General features: G+C 39.1%; 2 protein-coding genes across 7 annotated transcripts; one reads left to right on the forward strand and one right to left on the reverse strand.

The window, feature by feature from the left end:
• Positions 1 to 8,096: 8,096 nt before the first annotated feature.
• fam219ab (family with sequence similarity 219 member Ab) lies at positions 8,097 to 11,611 on the forward strand. 6 transcript variants are annotated; one of them, XM_030791179.1, is made up of 6 exons: positions 8,097 to 8,156; positions 9,747 to 9,846; positions 10,376 to 10,478; positions 10,800 to 10,880; positions 10,982 to 11,036; positions 11,453 to 11,611. In XM_030791179.1, exons 1-6 carry the CDS (start codon positions 8,097 to 8,099, stop codon positions 11,609 to 11,611), a joined length of 558 nt encoding a protein of 185 aa, XP_030647039.1. The 6 variants fall into 6 exon arrangements, with proteins under 6 accessions (XP_030647039.1, XP_030647040.1, XP_030647041.1 ...); XM_030791180.1 differs by having other exon boundaries at positions 11,456 to 11,611; XM_030791181.1 differs by having other exon boundaries at positions 9,747 to 9,793; positions 10,374 to 10,478.
• Positions 11,612 to 12,784: 1,173 nt separating this feature from the next.
• klf9 (Kruppel like factor 9) lies at positions 12,785 to 16,547 on the reverse strand. The gene is made up of 2 exons (XM_030791185.1): positions 15,676 to 16,547; positions 12,785 to 14,588 (listed from the first exon to the last, which is right to left on the reverse strand). Exons 1-2 carry the CDS (start codon positions 16,127 to 16,129, stop codon positions 14,311 to 14,313), a joined length of 732 nt encoding a protein of 243 aa, XP_030647045.1. The 5' UTR covers positions 16,130 to 16,547; the 3' UTR covers positions 12,785 to 14,310.
• Between the last annotated feature and the right edge of the window lie 2,716 nt (positions 16,548 to 19,263).

A 19,263-nucleotide genomic window follows, 5' to 3' on the forward strand; every position in this document is an offset into this window, starting at 1 on the left:
CAGACTGTGAAAAAAGTCTAATGTAGTCTTTGGGCCAGTGATAGCGGTTGGTTGGCTCAATCTGTAACTGTCTGTCCCCTGAGAGTCTTGCTTATGTAAGTGGGCAAAGTCAAAGATTTACTTTCAGCTTTCAGCTGGAAATCATCACCAGATTATTATCAGAGTTCTCTGTGACTGCATTTGAAGTTTGAATCACTTTATAAGCCTGAGACAGACTCTTTGAAACGGTGATTAAATGTCTAGATTTAAGCATTGTTTAAGAGTCATAGGTAAAAAGCTGGTTCCAAAGCCCACTCTTTTGTGTATTGCATTTCTTGTTCTTTTTAGTTATGAGCAAACGAGCAATATGATGATGGCAGTAAGATTGGTCTCTGTGTGTCTTCTAGTAGTTCAATCAGTTCACTTAAATTTGAAATCTTGAGTTTGATTGTCCAACTGTTTGGCGGAATGAGCAAGAAAATAGGAGTAGAGAGGTAGAGAGAGAGAGAGAGAGAGAGAGAGAGAGCTTTGTCCTCAGTAATAGCTACGGCTGGCTCTGAAAATTTGAGGGCAGCTGAGAGTGGAATGGTTTGGAAAACGAGTCTAGTGCCCAATCAAAACTCCAGTGCCCTTCATAAGCAAACAAAACTCTGTTAGCTCCTTTCCAGGGAAGAGGATTCCATTAGTCCTGGAGAAATGGTATCAAAGCTCAGTCCGTCTTCATTTGGGTGGCTAGATTGTTGAAGATGACACATTCAGAGGCCAGGTTTAGAGGTAGTATGTGTATGTCATTGGGATTCTACCTGCAGCTAGGTGCCTTTCCTCTTTTAGCCATTTAGGCTCATTAAAGAGTGAAGCCGTTAGGAGTGTAAATGACTTATCAGACACAGCCAAGTAAAGACACGGGGAAGAAAATTATATTATATATGAATATCAATCTCTTTTGTCTTTCTTTCCTGCTAGCTTTCTTGCTTGCTTGATCGCTTGATAGATGATATCACTTAAATTTCAAAATATTTTTTTTTTTGTGTCAAAGGCGCGTACAACAGTAATTGGTCTTACCACTGACCAAACACACACAAACAACTGCAACATCAGTATTAATAACAAAACTCTCAGGTCATGTTTTAATGCGTATTACTACATGCACTGTCAGTGTGTCTTGTTATCCTCAGTCAGTGAAGTACAAACTGCAAAATCTTGACCTTTTAACAGGCTCTGAAGGCAGTCAGCTTGTCAAGATGCCACTATTATGCTATACTGTATATCAAACAGAGGCAAAGGAATTACATTATTGCTAGAAATTTAGTATTGTTTAAACAAGATTGCAATATTAAGAGTCTAGCTCTGCACATGTTGTATGTATGCACGTCACTTGGGATAAAAGCATCTGCCAGATGAATAAATATAAGTGTAGATATGCAGTATATAAGACATGAAAGTACTGCATTACAAAATATGTTACAGTATTAGGGATAAATAAAAATAAAAGATAAAAGAAATGATATAAATAATGGACCTAAATATTTCTCTGTTGTGTTTCATACCAGGAATCACAAGAAAGGGCCGTGCAGTCATTGGTCAAGAGGTCTGCTCTCCTGTTCAAGTTCTCAGTTCCTCAGCAGGACCCTGGATATATTAAATCCAGGACATATGAAATGCTGCTTCATACACCAAACATGATACCATCTTACAAAGGCATTGCTCATTTTGCCCAATGAGTGATGTGGCTCCATTCCTCTTCAAGAAAGTACAGAATATACACGTCAAATCAAAATGCTATTCTTCTTTGAAACTAAGTGAAAAGCAACCCTTCTACAGCAGGATCTTCTTCAGAACTGTTCTCTTTCTTGGAACCTTGATTCCATTCTAAAACGTGTTTCAGTCACCAGAACTCTGGTTCTAGAACGTGTGGTCACGTCACCATGGAGACAGAACTCAGGACCGGGCTGTCTGCTGCAGCTATAGTGGCCATTGTTTGTAATTCAGTTGTGGCTATCCTTATTCTCATCCTCTTTGTTATTCTGTATAAAGCCTGTAAAGTGCCATCATGTCCAGGGAAGGTGCCAGTACTAGCAGAAGTCAAGGACCAACAGAGAAGTGAGCAGAAGTATTTGTTAACTGAGGCTTAGTGAAAATTGAAAAAACAAAGAAAAAAAGAATGCATACTTATATCAGTATCACGAGTTTCTGTGAAGACACAGTCAAAGTTGAGCTTTCAGCTACCATTTGACTGGCTTTATGAGCCCTAAGTTCTTCTTGCAAGTTGATTCCCTGAAAAATGTCCTGTTGCCGGGTGATGCTTTGGAGATTAACAAAAATTGTTCCTCATTTTAGGCTTGACTGTTTTTTAAGGATGGTAGAGACAGAGCAAAGCCTTTCAGGCCACGAACGGTATGTGAGTGATCACAAACACAGAGTATGGCTGGAGGCATAACTACAGAGACCAGTGCATTCTCTATGGAAACCACTGCACTCATCAATACCCTTTTATCAGCTGTTTGATGACATAACACTACATAGTTAAACACATATAGACATACACACACACACACACACACACACACACACAAAACACACACACACACCCAGCCATCCAACCACCCATATACCCCCACACACGGACACACACACACACACACACACACACACACACACACACACTGAGAGAGAAAGAATCCAGCATTGATAATGAGGGGAGTGATCATCCTGCACTGTATGGCCCTTATTGTCAGATCACAGAGACCCTGCACAGTAAAGTCACAAGTGTTAAATTAACATGGAGAGTGTAAATATAACACAGGTAGATTTGTGTGTATCAAAATTGAGTTCACTAAAGAATTTCACCAAGTATTCTAAATACAAAACAAAGATATTACCAAGCGACTATTCGAGATCACGGCAGCTATCAATACATTTTTTCCCCCACAGTTTGAAGTAAAACATTCCTGGAATGGATTGCAAAAGGTACTATGTGGACTTTGGTGTTGCAGACTCCCGGTATTGTGGTTCACTCTCACTATTTAGCCTGAGTGTTACATAAATCCCAAAGCCTCTTATCTCTTCTGCTCTGAGTGAAGACGTGTCCATCTGTCAGTCTATTTACTGTCAACCTGGTTGAACGACTGCTCCTAAAGAAAGACCCAGTAAGCACCAACAGAACACTGGCGTCTTTAATCCTGCTAAGATTCTGTGAGTGCCAGAGAGATTTGTGTTCAATTGAATTAAGAAACTAACACATACAAGTACAAGGTTTCTCCTACACACAAGAAGAGAAAATTTAGAACTTAAGAGATGGGAGGAAAGATGAGGGGGGGGGGGGGGGGGGGTTCGTTGAATAATATGGTCAAGTCATTTAAACAAAATATGCTGCTACTGTGTGTAACACTTGAAAATCTTATGGACTCAGTGAAATAATTCTAAATAAAAGTTCATGTCAAACTGAATTTCCTTCTCTCTCTCTCTAACTGTTTGTGTAGTTCCTTCCAAACAATACTGGCAAATGAGTCTTAACAAATTATACTGTCTCAGTCAGCACTGTACACAAAAGTACACACTCAATCCTAGTACAGTTAAAATAACACAGTTGGCACAGCTATCTTTACAAACTGAGCTTGGCTTCATTTAGGACTGGTAATAATTAATGGGTCAGTAGGTTGGACATCAGGCTGTGGAGAGGTAGAATGACTTTCTCTATGTAAAACTGTAGAACTTCTCTCTGACACTAATGAGATTTGAATGTTGTGGAAAGATTAGAACGTGAAGGGGATTTTGTTGAGGTAGAAGGTCATGTGTTAGATCCTGAGCACTCCTAAGTACTATGACAGTGGTTTGTAACAGACGAAACAAAACATATGTGTGTGTATGTGTGTTTGTGTATGTGTGTGTGATTTCAAAAATTACACACTCCTTTTTGTGTGTATTTGGATCTGGGTAGACATGCATATTTGAGTACATCTGCATCTGTGTGCATGTGTCTTGTGTGTGTGTGTGTGTCTATGTCTGTTGCTGTGTATGTGTCTGTGTGTGCGCGTTGCTGTGTATGTGTCTGTGTGTGCGCGTATTTCCATGTATGACTGTGTGTGTCTGTGTGGTATATGGCACAAAGACAACTCACCAATCCTGCATTAGTGTTGCATAAATATTAGGGATTAAACAAAACAAATACATCATATAATCTGTCTACATATGGGATTGTGTACTTTTTTTTTTATCTTTTTATGCAATAGCACACAAAAAGCATCACTTTGTGGAGGATGCATGTCAATAAGAGTAGTATATTGTAAACACTGAAATTCATTTAATTAAATCTCACATTCACAGCATAGAATTACAAATTCATTTTTATGCTTAATATATGACAGTGATCTAACAATATATAGTAGGTTAGTTATTAAACATTGATTACATAGGTATTTATTATCTGAATATACCATAATTAACTACTGTTATTAAATTAATACTCGGGCCATATGCTTTCTTTCTTTCTTTCTTTCCTTCTTTCTTTCTTTCAAACTATATAAATCCCATAAGATAGCCCTCATTGATTGAATAATCTGCACCCTTCACACTGTCTTCTTGTTGGCTGGAACAAAAAAAAGGCAGAGACAAAACTAACTGTATCCCTAAAGACCACAGAAAATCTGCACGACAGACCATGGGCTTTGTTGTCACCATACAAGCAATTTGCTACACTAATGAACCAGCATTGCAAAGTAAGTGCGAATGAAATCAATGTTGAGGGTCTCTCCCCTCATTAGTGTTCATGGCACAGTAAACTTAATGAGCCTCTCTGAGTGACAAAATAACTGAACAAATAAACAAAGAAATAAACAAAAGTTTCTTTGGAAAGTCATATTGTATGTGCATTATAAAAAAAAAAAAAGAAAAAAAAAGAATCAACATTCTCATTTGCTCTCAAGAGACCTAAGTTCGAAGGTTTGAAGGCTGTAGAATAACTGCATGATGGCCCGATGATTGTTAAATCTGGTCACCTTAAAACATGCTGTGTTATCATGCACTGACAATGTTTCCTGTGTACAGATAAATAATTTAAACATTATAAAACATCATTTCATCCCTGTTGTCATCTTTAAACTTAGTTCTAACAAAACAACATATCTGCTTGCTTTCTGCCGACTCTGAGCTACAAAATCATGTATACCAAGTGTACTGGTATACATGAAACACTTCATGTTATATCTTGGAGAATCAGACTGGGATTTTTTTTAAAGTAATTTTTTCCACCTTGAAAAGAAAATGCAGAATAACAGGAACAGAATAAAAAATGAGATCTTCGTGTGAAACTGAACATTGGACACTGAAGGGTTAAACATCAGTGTGTGGGATTAATGATTTGCATGAAGAGAATAAGTTGTTGAATGATCTTGATTTCCACTATCTCAAAGGTCTATATACAAAGGAGACTAGAATGTGCTTTGGGGGGAAAAAAAAACACACGCGAAATTTCATTATCATAGAATTCTATATAAAACTGCCATACCTTCATCTGGGCACAGTTCTGTTTAATTTGCATTGCGCATATTGTGATGAGCTGTCTTTTAAAGCAGCTTTGCACAATTCTGTTCTTGAGATATATGATAATGTGATAATGTCTACTCTTTGTTTATAGTAGACTGGTAGGATGATATGTGACAATGTACGCCGTCTGTGTGTGTGTAGCTGAATTAAAATGAGTGACAGAATGGCATGTTTTATCTGGAGATCTGGCCAACGGAGACAGCCAGAGAGCTATGTGTAGCATACCATTATATAACATGATCACAGATCATTGAAAAAAAAATACAGATTACTAATAAACTACACAGACTAACGTCCCCATCTGTGAGGCTGCAGGGGATTGCATAACCTAGATTTTCAAAATGAGATCAGGGTATTCCTCTCTCTGTCTCTGTCTCTGTCTCTGTCTCTCTCTCTCTCTCTCTCTCTCTCTCTCTCTCTGTCTCTCTTTCTCTCTCTGTCTGTCTCTAATATGATTATTTATCTGTCTTTTCCTGTCACTGACTCTACTCTCTGTTCTCACTATGTTCCTCTTGTTCTCGTTCCCTGTTTGTCTGTAGGTCACATTCTCCCGTGTATCCATTTGTTCTGTGTTCTAAACGAATTTGAAAATATTATTTGAACTCACATTTCACAATGTTGCCAAGCCATCAGACACACTTCAAATCCTAATCTCATAAAATCCTCTCATTCTCTTTAACTGCATGCCTTTAGAAGGATACATCTAAAATCCCAGAATACCACAGAGGAAGACAACAAACTCACATGGCTCAGTGTAGTATACAGGAGGAGAATCCCATAAAGCAGCATTAACTTAAGCGGAGAGTTGTCTGTCCCATAGAGGTGTTTTTTGTTTTTTTGGGCTGTTCTCCTGTTGGATTATCTTGATTTTTGACTCATTTTATCTGGCCAAGAGAGAGGTCCACCTGGACACTGGATATTAGACTGTTAAGATATCGGTCGAGTGCGATAGAGAAAAGAAAAAGGTAAATCAGTCCAGGTGAATCAGTCACTTACACTATTAAAATGGTCTGATTTTCAGTGATTAAATTCCTTTGCAGATTATGCGTCCTGTGGATCTGACATCACAAAATATATCAAGTCAGATCAAACATACAAATAGAAAGGGCAAATAGCTCCGCAATGACAACAGTGTTCAGTGAAAATATGCTACTACCACAAATCATTTACCACAAATGTGTGTGTGTGTGTGTGTGTGTGTTTGTGTGTGTGTGTGTGTGTGTGTGTAAACATTACAGCGTAAGAATCAGACATGTCCATTCATAAGCTCACCTCTAATGTTTATCTCAATCTACAGTAATACAGGTGTCCCACAATAATGGAATTCCTTTTGTCCTTACTGATAGGTCCATATTGTTTATGTGGTAGTTCTACATCCATATGCACTCAGCAAGATAATCCAGAATCTAAAATACGTTAGTATTAAATATACTAGAGTCACAAATCGTTCACTGAGTCACCGAGGAACATACATGTATATATGGGATGCATATATTAATGGACATGTTCATGTGAGCTTAAATGTAATGCACATACCGTCCGTACTGTCTCAACGCATTACAGCCTCTCATGCTTTATATTTGCATCACTAGCGCCCTCTGTTGGGAACTGTGGTCTCTGTGGACGTGAACTTTAAAACACTGACATTATAACTTCCACCTATTGTTCTGGAATGGAATTTTGTCAATGCATATTTTATAATGCGGCAAACCACCCCCAAAAAGTTCTGTTAACAAAAAAGGACAATTCTTTGCGATGAAAATGTAAAGAAGAATACGAAAAATATCTCGTGTGAGTAACGCCTCTTTCTGAGTCAAAATACTTGCATCAGCGTGGCAGTCTATCAACTGATGCGCAGAGAAGTATGTGTCATTCTAAAGGTAACAACTTATTATTCATGCTGCTTGGATTTTGTCCCTGTGTCACTTCTTTTGCCCCTCCCTGAAGTTTCTGTTTTTCTGTTCTAGAGGAGCTGTCCAAAAAACTTGGGTGCTGAATCTGCAGGTTGATAGAACGTTTTCAGGTCCAAACAACTGAGCAAAACGTTAATAACACTTGGGGTCCAACAGCGGTAACATAATGTAGTAGTAAATGGTGAAATGCTTATGTTAATCTCCTGGTTTCTTCTCTGAATTAATGCTTTTGTTATGTCTATACTTAAAATTTTGCTGCATCAGCGTTAAAATTCTAGATTAAACGTCACTTCAGCAACGCATATTCATCTTCAGATTAAATTGTCCTGCAGTTATGTGTAACATTGTCAGGACTTGGGTGGAGCTGGTATACATCTCCCACAGGCATTAAATGCAGCGGCCCTATGTGAAGCAGCTCTCGACTAGACTAGACTGATCTCAGCTCCCGGAAGTGGGTGGTTGACTCGCCGCTCGGTCAACGCTGACTAATAACCTTACCAGGCTGCTGGGATGACGGAGAGAAGAGAATATTCCAGGGGCTGACAAAAAAAAAATCGTTGAATTATAAAATTACGTTTTACATTTACAACGCGACAAGTCTGTGAGGATAACGCATAACATCTCAGAGGCTCCGACAAGGATCATCACCACAGTACCGCCAAAATGATGGAAGAAATTGACAGATTTCAAGTCCCGACTGTTCAATCGGAAATGCAGCCCTTAGTAAGTAACATACAGCGTAGTATCACCCGAATTCATCATATTTACATGTCAGTAGTGGAGCATTCCAGTCGTATCAGGCTATCTAACGAAATGTGAGTTATTATACAATTATATGCACCCTTGCTGTGTGTGTTTTTTTCCTGTTCCGTAGTTGAATGTCTAATCGCTGCTGTTATGATCAAAGATGAACGATACTATGGGTAGTGCCGTTGACAGTGATAACCGTTTGATGTGAGACATGCTACTGCGATGATGCTGCGTCTGGTGGGCGCCGCACACAAGATTTGTCTCATAGCAGTGACAATCGCCAATATCTATGGTGTTTGTATCGTTTAAACAGTGCCACTAAGACGCAGAACAGACTGGAATTGTGTAGTGGTCTGTAAACAACGTATAGCTTATAGTTTTGCACCTGCGTGGTAAATGCTATACCAGAATTTGGTAAGGCCTAAGGGGTTTTTTTTTTTTTTTCCATACTGCTCTATGATACGCAGATGGATCGTCTGTGTGTGGTGAGCTACCTGCGTAGTGGTCCGACCCACCCGTCACACCACCCCCTATTCCCATCCACCCCTGCCCGACATTCTTAAATTCATCAATTATTACAGGAACTGAACTGAAACGGCTCCTTGTATATATAGATAGGCGGCCCATCCCCAACCCATGGCCCGTTCAATTTAACATATACGGCGCTCGTCTCATTTCATCCTGCTACTTCAAAACCAAAGCTTTCTAAACAACACTTGAAGGATACGTTTGATATTGAACACACGTAGTTGCCATATATATATATATATAAAAAGATCGTGACTAGGACATGTCCCTTTAGATTCACGTGGATGTTGTAACGTCGTCTAATGTATCCGAATGACAATTAAAATCCGTCTTTCACGTCCTAGTAATAACGCTGAGCAGGCAACTCTCCTGACCGACTCAGATCATGTGTTAAGCAGAATACAAATGACAGATGAGATGATAAACTATGGGTCCGAGCCCAGCTTTAGGTAATTAAAGTCTGCTGTATGGATTTAAGATCATGATGTCTGGATGAGAGAGACAGCATCCTATTTTGTTTTCATTAGAGGAAAACTCTAATGTTTGTTTGTAGTGACTTGTCAAACATTCATAGTTAATTTATTTATTTACATGATGTGTTTTACAATATTATCATAGATATTTGGTGGTACATGTAATTTTTTTTCTAGGACATTGCAATGTTCTTTGGAAGCTGTTACTACCAATTACATTCTCAGTCTCCTTCTCTCTCTCTCTCTCTCTCTCTCTCTCGCTCTCTCTCTCTCTCTCTCTCTCAAAAACTCTAAAATGAATTTAATGATAAAGTTCTATACACAGTCAGCAGTTCGGCTGGCGAAGACTTCTTAAGCTGTTGACATGTTTGTGCAGTTCTTGCATATATATATTTAATCTAGCACAATTAATAACTTGGAATTATACAACTAAAATATAAAATGAGGAGAAGTGAAATCAGTAACAATATCTAGCAATAAGAAAAATAAAAACAGAAAAAACAACAGCATCGGAAACGAGTTTCTCATAGGAGCAAAAATAATCTCCCTATTTGTTCTGTAGGATCCAGCATCTTCAACTACATCTGAGGCAGACTCAGAGACCAGAGAAAATGAGCCTGCTACACTAAATTACAAACCCTCTCCTCTTCAAATGAAGATAGGTGAGTTTTGTTTGTGTCCACCTGCTCAAAAATGTACCTGCAGCCGGCTCTACTCACTGTTGTAAATGATTTATCGCATTGCAAATGTTCTTCTAAATGTTTCTTTTCAACCATCTGTGCCTTGTATTAACATGTGTTTGTTTCTTCCAAAATCTGAAACGCACTCTAAATGATCAGAGGCTGGTTTGCATGTCTGCCCTCTCAGGAGCCATGCAAAGTGTAATCTTTCAATGTATTGTCATTACTTGTATTCAGTTTTCAACAGGCCACGGAAAATGAGTGTCACTTTATGTCTCAGACATAGATGTAGATTTAGGACATATTTTACTGCATTGTCAGGGCATGCAAATTCAGTACGACTTGTGATACTGAAATAAAAAATGTGTGCTAAATAAAAATAAGTTCTGAACAATGAAAATATATTCAGTTGGTTGCATGCTGCCTGGTTAAAAACCTTAAAAACGCCCCTGCATGCTAAAGTTGGCAAATGTCTGGCTAAGTCTGGGTTTAAATGTCTGGTATGTTTTAGAGAAACAGAGAGAGCTGGCCAGGAAGGGTTCTCTGAAGAATGGGAACGCAGGAAGTCCTGTCAATCAGCAACCGAAGAAAAATAACGTGATGGCCAGGACCAGGTACACACACGAACACACACACACACACACACACACACACACACATATACACACACACACTCATGCATTAACTCACTTATAACCTACCACACACACATGGTAATGGCTTCCAGCTGCTTCTAGTTTTCTTTGTGCTTCCCTTGCAATTTACCATGTCTGATTCTTTTTCTTCTTCTTTTTCTTCTTCCTCTTCTGTTCAGCATTCTGTGGAAACTAAGCTCTAACTATGCATTTTTATTCTTGTTCTTATACTCTCTCTCTCTCTCTCTCTCTCCCTCTCTCTGTCTGTCTCTCTCTGTTTGTCTGGCTTTGTCTCTCTAGGTTGGTGGTTCCTAACAAAGGCTACTCCTCTTTAGACCAGAGCCCAGACGAGAAACCCTTAGTGGCTCTTGACACAGACAGGTAAGTGCCTGAGTCAACAAATACCAATCAAATCAAAGTGACATCACAATGACCAAAAGCCCTAAACCACTCCCCTAAATATGGTTCTCATTGTCCTGCAGTGATGATGATATTGATGTATCCAGATACTCTTCGTCAGGATACTCTTCAGCTGAGGTGAGATGTCATTCATGGATGCAGGCAGAATGCTGAAGACATTGCAGAAAAATGAAAAAAGGAAAAAAAAAAAAAGAATCCATCATATGTTTCATTCAAGCACTTAGTCTTCATTGAAAACTCAGTATACAGTTCAAAAGTGATCGCAGTCCCGGCTGAACGCTACTAAAGCTTGGGTGTTATTTTGCCTGTCACACACACACATATACAGTTAGAACAAAAATCATGATAACTCCAGGCCTTTCATCACTTGCAGAGTTTAAAACAGTGCGTACATGACTGAGGTCTGCAGCCATCTCAGATTGCTAGCTGGGAGAGATAAAACTGTAAATTATTAATTTAGTGAAAAATAAAGAAAATAAAGACAGAAGATGTATGGAACCCTCGTTAACACTTCTTCGTACTCACCTCTGCAGCAGATCAACCAGGATCTGAACATCCAGCTTCTGAAAGACGGCTACCGATTGGACGAAATCCCTGACGACGAAGACCTGGACCTGATACCACCCAAATCGGTCAACCCCACCTGCATGTGTTGTCAAGCCACCTCCTCCACCACCTGTCAAATCCAATAAAATCCCCTATACCTCCTCGATCCCACAATGCACCTATCCTGTACACAGTGGGCCACTCTCGCTGTATCAGAGCTAAGGTGTATGTTCCCAGTCTCTCGCCCTATGCCCCGTTAATCTTAAGTAATCAGCATAAGAGAACAAAATGTATATATTCAAACGTTACGATAAACATGGAGAGGGGTGAAATTACAGTACAATGAAAAAAAAAAGGAAAAAAGAAAATTGTAAACGGAATATTTGCCATTGTCATTAGTTGTTTCCTCCTATGGCAGGATGTGCATAGTTTACTAATGAGTTAGAAAGGAGAGATGAAACGAACTCAGCTGGTGTACTACTAGCGAATGCGTGAAATAGAAAAGGGAAAACCAAAAAAAAAAAAAAAAAAGGAAAAAAAAAAAAGTCATTTACCAAGTTGATATGACACTTCTTGAAGCTGCTGTGGATTTTGAGACAGCTTCTCTATTGACACAACTGCTTCCATGTTTTAATTCTTGCATTTACTGTGTTGTTCTTTTTCTGGTTTACATTTGTTTGACATGGATTGTTGCACATGCTTAAGGCGTATTTTCAGGTGTGTGTTTTCAAAGCAAGGCTTCTTTTCAGTGTCACTTGTGTGTTTTGGTTGATGTTGGGTTATTGCAGCTACTTGCGCAGCACTGAAAAAAAGTAAATAAATAAATTTTAAAAAATGAAAAACAAAAAACAAAATAAAAAACAACTACAAAAAAAAACAACAACAACAACTGTGTAGCACACAACATAACCATTGCACTTTTCTTGTTAACTTTGTTTGTTTTGATTGTGGGTCAGTTTTGTTTTGTTTTTACTGATTTGTTTTTCTGTATCATAGCATTTTTTTTAAATGAATGTACTATGTTATCATCTGAAAGCCATTTAAAATTATTTCTAAAACTCAACAATACTGGTTTGGAATAGTAATGGTTTGAAATACCATTCTATATACATATTAAGCATAAAATATGAGGAATTGCTCTTCCCTGAATAAGAATAATAGATATTTTACTGCTCATAAAAGGTATCTACTGTGAGACATACGGATGCTCTTAGTAAAACTCTACTGCAAGCCTATGTAAGTTCACTGAGTCCTTGTTTTCGTCACTGTAAACACAAAATGGAACAACCAGGGAAAAACAAACAAACAAACAAACAAAATATGTTCATTTTTTGTGTTTAATAAACAGGACCTGTCTCATACATACAATAGTGGCTGCTTTCAATATTCACGACACAATTACGTGATTTCGGTATTTACAGTGTCATAAATATTGTGCAAATGCAAGCAAACAAAATATTTGTGGTTTTCTTTTTTCTTTCCTTCTCTCTCTCTCTGTTTTGTATCAAGCTCCATTCAGTGGCTTCATAATGTCATAATACATTCATAGTATGGGAGAGCCTAAAGAAATGTAAAAATAAAAGGCACATGTTGAATATAAATATGTACAGTGGCAGTTTTGTACAGATTGTATTGATATTACAGTTTAAGCAGTAGTAATATCATATCCATTCTCAGATATATGATTTATCATCCCTAACACTTAAGGACTGCATCACCATCACTTTAGATTTCTGACGGAAAATGCGACAATCAAATTGCTGTAGCTGCTACAAACATTAACATGTGACCAGGGCCCATGAGTATATCTATTCGTCAGTTGTGTAACTAAACTAGATTAGAAATCTTCCTTTCATTTCTTGACCACATCCTTTCCTGAGCGAGGCAAAAGCATGAATTCAAACAAACAAACAAAAGATGCAACTACAGATACATTATGAAATCTAAAAAAAGAGCGAAGGATATAAGCAACATATATATAATTTAGTACATTCTGATCCATTTAATACTGACGGAAATTTTAAAGTATTGTAAAGTTTCTGTAATTGTTGCTCAATGCAATTCCGGTCAATAAATTCACCGTGATACTAATCTAATTTCTCTACTAACCACCAGGTGGTGCTCCTGGAACGGTGAGAAAAGCCAGCCAGCTGTGGTTTTGTGCCAAAGCACAGCCACGTGTTTTGCAAATCGCATAAATTTATTCATTATAAAAGTTTACGAAATAAATGCTCATATAAAGCAAATGTCGTATAAATAGACAACATTTAAAACCTTACATATAAATGATTAATGATTAAAAAAAGAATAGCTTTAAAATGACATTCATACAGGCTGTGGCGAACTCAGACATCTCGGCATACAAGTCCCTTTATATAAGAAACACCTCAATGAAATTCAGCTAATGGGGGTTACTACGAGTGAAAGTGACTTCTCAGAACTTTTCCTTTAGAAAACAGTCAATGAGAGAAGGGCCCTGGTTTAATCTGCTGTTTACACAAGGCTTGCTGATAGCCTATAGCACAAATTCTACTTCCCTCTGCACTGTAACAATCACCTTCTCGTGCAAGTGAAGTTAGAAGCTGTGAATGAAGTATTTATCAATGTCAAAAATGAATCGATTTAGCATAGTTGCTACAGTAAATATCAAATACACAATTCAACCGTTCACCGTTTAGTATTCAAGCGTTCAAACATCCCGGGCTAACTGCTTTTAACTTCAGTTATCAGTTCTGTAGGGTAGACTAGTTGGCTCACTGGTCTACAAATTGTCCGTATAAACCTGGCAGCAAATGTGTGTGGTTGTGTCTGTTAATAATTTGTAAAGAGCAGACAAAAGAAGAGTTCAAACATCGGCGGCAAGTTGTTCCACTGATCCACTGGAGGATGTGGATATTGAAGAGCGCCGTCTTCTTCTCAGTGGATTTTGCAGCATGCTCGGGTGAAAATCGGCGTGGCGGCGGGCGTGTTTGGTCAGGTGATCACTCCGCATGAAACACTTGTCACACAACGGACACGTGAAGCGCTTCTCCCCCGTGTGCGTTCGGAAATGTCGCGTCAATTCGTCGGATCGCGAGAACTTCTTGGCGCAGTTTGGCCATGAACAGTGGAAGGGCCTCTCACCTAGATTAAGACCACACCCCAATCACCAACGGAAAAGATAGAGAAAAATTAGTCATGAGATTTTTTTTCCCCACAAAATGATTATTCAGAACAGAAAAGTAACAATGAATTCCATTAGTTTACTTAAAACCGTTGATACTAAATGAACTTTGGAATTACTGTCCACACGTAAAAAAAAAAGTCCATGAAACCATTCAGTACAAATTGTTTGTAGACTGATAATTATCTCAGACTCCTAATCGACAGCAAGAGAGGGTAGGCTACTCTAAACGCACTGATCTGACTGATCAATTATTTGCAGGCATGGTCAAACCACGCTTCTCGGCCAATCTACACCACGTGTGGGCTGTTTACACCATGAGCTGCGGAGGGGTGGGTGAATGACGTAGTATGAATACGTTGGGTTATATGCGGTCACCAAGGACGATGTCGCAGTGGTAAAGAAATTCACAGCGAAAGTTTACACATCGAGGGGTAGCTCTACGCGGTATAATCGTGTATAACTAATGTAACGCTGAAATGTTACCTATGTATCCGTTTTCTACAACGCACCTTGGCTCTACAAGCTTTCGAAGAATTTCGCTTTCTGAGAATAATCTTTATCTGGTTGAAAACAAATCTATGTAATTATGATTTCTCTGTAACGTGTCCACCATCTTATCTTTCACGACGAACTGACCTGAATAAATTTATAACGATATCATGACGCATATAACTTAACAATGTGCAGCCAAACAAAGTGGGCTAGATTGTGCAACTGTACTTGTTGTTCGGACTTTGATGAGTAACAAATTGTTCCATTCCTCCCTTGTGTGTATGTTAGGTTGTGCCAGCGGTCACACCCCCAGCAATACGAGTAGCAGTTACCGTAACCAAATGACTTCTATCGCGAAACCAAACCGGACGTTCAGTGACGGAGTCGAATCGTCACAGAGCGCAGTGTCCTTGTGTGGCATGAAATCACCTTAAATGCACCACGAAAACGTCAAAGCCACTGTTCAGTCGCGTACTGCGCAAAACAGAATGGAACACAATATTCTTTCTGGATTTAAAGTAACAACCCAGCCTTAGCACCACTCATACTTACCAGTGTGTACTCTGAAGTGTGCCTTTAGATGAGATGATTTGCCGTACATTTTCCCACACCCTGTGTAAGGACAACAGTGTCTTTTCTCTGGTGATGCGTGCAATCTCCTGGTTTGCCTGTTCCGTACTTGCTTTCCCGCTCCAGAATTCTGTCTGCAGCGCTCTGGTAAAGCATTACCACCGTATTTGCCCCGGCTTTCCTTCACGCCGGTTTGGTTGCCTGCATCACTTTCCACCAAACATTTGGTGTTGACGCCTCCTCCACCACCGCGTACACAGGGACTATCACACTGTTTCAGGTCTAATAGAATCATCGCCACCATCAACAATGTCCGACTCTCTTGATTTTCTTTCGATGCCTCATCTTCACTGGTCAGTTTTTCGGGACAATCACTTGTCGCCGATTTATTTGAGATCGACACTAGACACTCCGCAGCAAGATCAACATCCGACATTTCTTGGAAGTTTGCGTTCCCCTTTTAAGTACCGGCGCAGAACTAAAATTGTAACCTAAAGTATACGATAAAAAAAAAGATTTTCTTCTGAAAACGTCGACAATCAATTATGTCTCAGCTAGTTAACAGTACACCATCTAGTTACTCATGGATTTAGGAAACGTGGCGTATTCCTCACACGTGTCTTCCTCAATGTGACTGGGTTGGTATAGAGTTCCAAATTAGTTCATGGCACGAGGACGCAAGGCCCCGGTAAATAAATACCCTTTATAGAAAAGATAAGTTATCAGCATAATGTTGCTAAAACAAGACATAGACCGTTTAAAGAATTGTTTAAGTCGTTCCTTTCTCCGCTCACGTTGTACTCCTATATGCGTCAACTTACTGTGGTGGGGTACGCTCAGTGCTGCTCTCACTGCTTTTCTTAAAGTAGCAATTTCGCGGAATCCCAGGGTGTCATCAGATAAGCACACGCTGATTGGTTACAAGTGTCCGTGACGTAACTTTGTGTACACTACCAAGAATCACCTAGGCAGCAGCTGATTGACAGTTCCGTACTCTAATCACTGTAAGGCTGAAGAAGAGAGGCGTAGCAGGAAGTATTTCAACCAAAACCAATGGCTCACAAAGGCATGGTACATATATAGCAAAAAAGATATAGCTATATCCGTTATCCCATGGTAAGCACGCGTGAAGTCTCTCTCTCTCTTTCTCTCTCTCTCACCATGTATTGATACTGACAACTGAATATATGTGTGATTTCAGTTGTCAGCGGAAAATCAGGCTGCCCTGTAACCTGTGTCAACATCCATGTAGGGGGCGATGGGTTGGAATGGGGAATATTCTATATAGCCGTAGCCAACGCTGAATTTTTTAGGTGTATTTAAGTCTTTCGATAATGTCTGTCTCACGTTAGCCTTTGTAATAGTCCACGTCCATCTGAACGTATTATTCAAGAAATACCTGCTGGAAACTATTAGGCCATTGCTTAAGTTGATGATATAGATCATGACCCCCTCTCCCCATGTTCTTTTTAGGAGTTGATTTTTACCTGAGAAAGAGGTATGTACACTCTTCAGCCAGTTATTTCAGCTGGTATGAAAACCAGCTGTACCTCTGGGACTGTATTTGAATAACTGTACTGTACACTGGAAGCTTTACTACAGATGTAACATATAGAGGCGTATCGGAGAGCGAGTGCGAGGCGAGGAAGGAGTAAGCCAATGAGCGCGAATGTAATAGGACTCTTTTCAGAGTATTGCCCAGACACGTAGGTCGGTCACTCCAGGACACATTTCTGGGAAAAAGTATTTGCATAAAGCGGCGAAGTCCTCGCGCACCCCATGTCTTTAGAGGAAACCCACATATCAGTCTATATGATTTTAGGATATAAGAATGCTACAAAAATGCATTTAGGGCAAATTTATGGTGTTTAAGTGATTTGAAAAGAGAAAGTGGGACGCAGAAAAGGACAACTCGTAAAGCGTTAGGATATATCAAATATAAATACTTAAACGCGTATGTAATGAGTTCAGCGGGACGTGGTTGATATTTAGTTTGCTGATGTTCCTGGAAGGCGATCTTGCAGTCCCATCTAAACGTAAACAATGCCTATTTTGCTACAGTGTGGCGTGACTCGCATGCATTTGTAATGTAAAGCGTCACAGCTGTCATGTCCTTACCACGCCCCATAATGCAGTACGTTCATGTTTACCCTATATATGACGACGCTCAGTTTATGCACCGTGCCTGCCACCACGCATTAATACAGCAAAAGAAGTTAGTTTCGAAAGAAAACTATCTGTTGTGTATGTAACGAAGTGTCTGTGTTTTGGTTCACAGATTAAAATGATCGCCGAATGTTACTCAAATGTATGGACAGCTTTGAGTGTCGTGTTGAGCGGGGAAGTCATAACAGAACATTTAGATGATCGATGGCATGTTTTTGTTTTATTCCGTAAAAGGGTTAGACGGGTTTAGGATTGTTTTTACGGATACATCATAATAGTCAGATTCGGGTCACGTTGTTGTTGATATTGCTCTCACCGGCCCTACCCACGTGTGTATGTGTTTTTGTAGGACAGAATGTTCCCAGCAGTGAACCATCGGTGAACTAGCAATAAACCGCAACGCCGCCGCGAGCCGCAGTTGCTGCAGTGTAACTGTTGTCATTTTGAGTTTTGAAACGCAGTGTTTGATTGCTTAACGATGCCATTGTAATCTCTGACCTATTGCGTTGCCATTTTAGGATTTTTTCGTGGAAGACAATAGATGTTTTTTTTTTGCATTCTAGGTGAGAGTGAGGGCAAAAAAAAAAAGTCTCACGAAGCATTTCTCACTTAAATATTCATTTATTTCATAATACATGCCAAACAACCTATTCACATTAAGGAATATTAAAGAATACATATTTGTATTTGCATCCAAATACTTCCTACTGCAGGGACAGTGAGACTTCTCTGACCTCTTAACTCCAATTACACAGAATTCATCTCATATCCTGTGGAAGAACGACATGCATTAAAGACACCAAAAGAAACTATGACCCTTTCCAAATAAGACTACAATATTATTGCAGAAAAAACATGTGCTTGGACTCATTAGCATACAAGTGGTCACCAAGGGGAAAACTCTGACTCAAGTGGCATTATGATCCACACACTTGTATGCTACAGTATAGGAAAATATTAAGAAAATACTGTACACAAAGTTTGGTCGTATAATTTTGGCACACTGCTAGGGAGGGTTTGGTTCTGTCTTGCGTGTTGTTCAACACACAAAAACGTCTCTTTTAAATCCTATCAAATTCAATGTCTTTTTACGACCACTGCAACATTTACAGAACATATACAGAACATTTACAGGTAATTAGCAGGTGTGGTGAGGATGTTCATTCTGATGTTTTAGGAAACAAAAAATACTCTTGTGTACTCGTCTGTCGAATGAAACAGGGAGTTTACTAAACGCAGACTCTCATAATCTTAGATAGAATCTCTCTCTCTTTATATATTTGTTGGAGCCAGTCCAACAGGAGTGAATATGTCTACAATATGATCAATATATTAAGTAACACATGTTCATTTCAACTGTATGCTAGAAATATGTACAATAATGTGGACTGATCTCTTTGTGAG

This window comes from Chanos chanos, chromosome 14 (genome assembly GCF_902362185.1).
Source record: "Chanos chanos chromosome 14, fChaCha1.1, whole genome shotgun sequence".
NCBI lineage: Eukaryota > Metazoa > Chordata > Actinopteri > Gonorynchiformes > Chanidae > Chanos > Chanos chanos.

What these genes read in the sequence shown, in the direction of transcription:
- fam219ab (XM_030791179.1), top strand. Translation starts at nt 8,097, where the DNA reads ATGATGGAAGAAATTGACAGATTTCAAGTCCCGACTGTTCAATCGGAA. An exon ending in AACGTGATGGCCAGGACCAG is followed by an intron (nt 10,479 to 10,799) that starts GTACACACACGA and finishes TTGTCTCTCTAG; the next exon opens with GTTGGTGGTTCCTAACAAAG. An exon ending in GTGGCTCTTGACACAGACAG is followed by an intron (nt 10,881 to 10,981) that starts GTAAGTGCCTGA and finishes ATTGTCCTGCAG; the next exon opens with TGATGATGATATTGATGTAT.
- klf9 (XM_030791185.1), bottom strand. Translation starts at nt 16,129, where the DNA reads ATGTCGGATGTTGATCTTGCTGCGGAGTGTCTAGTGTCGATCTCAAAT. An exon ending in ACACTTCAGAGTACACACTG is followed by an intron (nt 14,589 to 15,675) that starts GTAAGTATGAGT and finishes GTCTTAATCTAG; the next exon opens with GTGAGAGGCCCTTCCACTGT.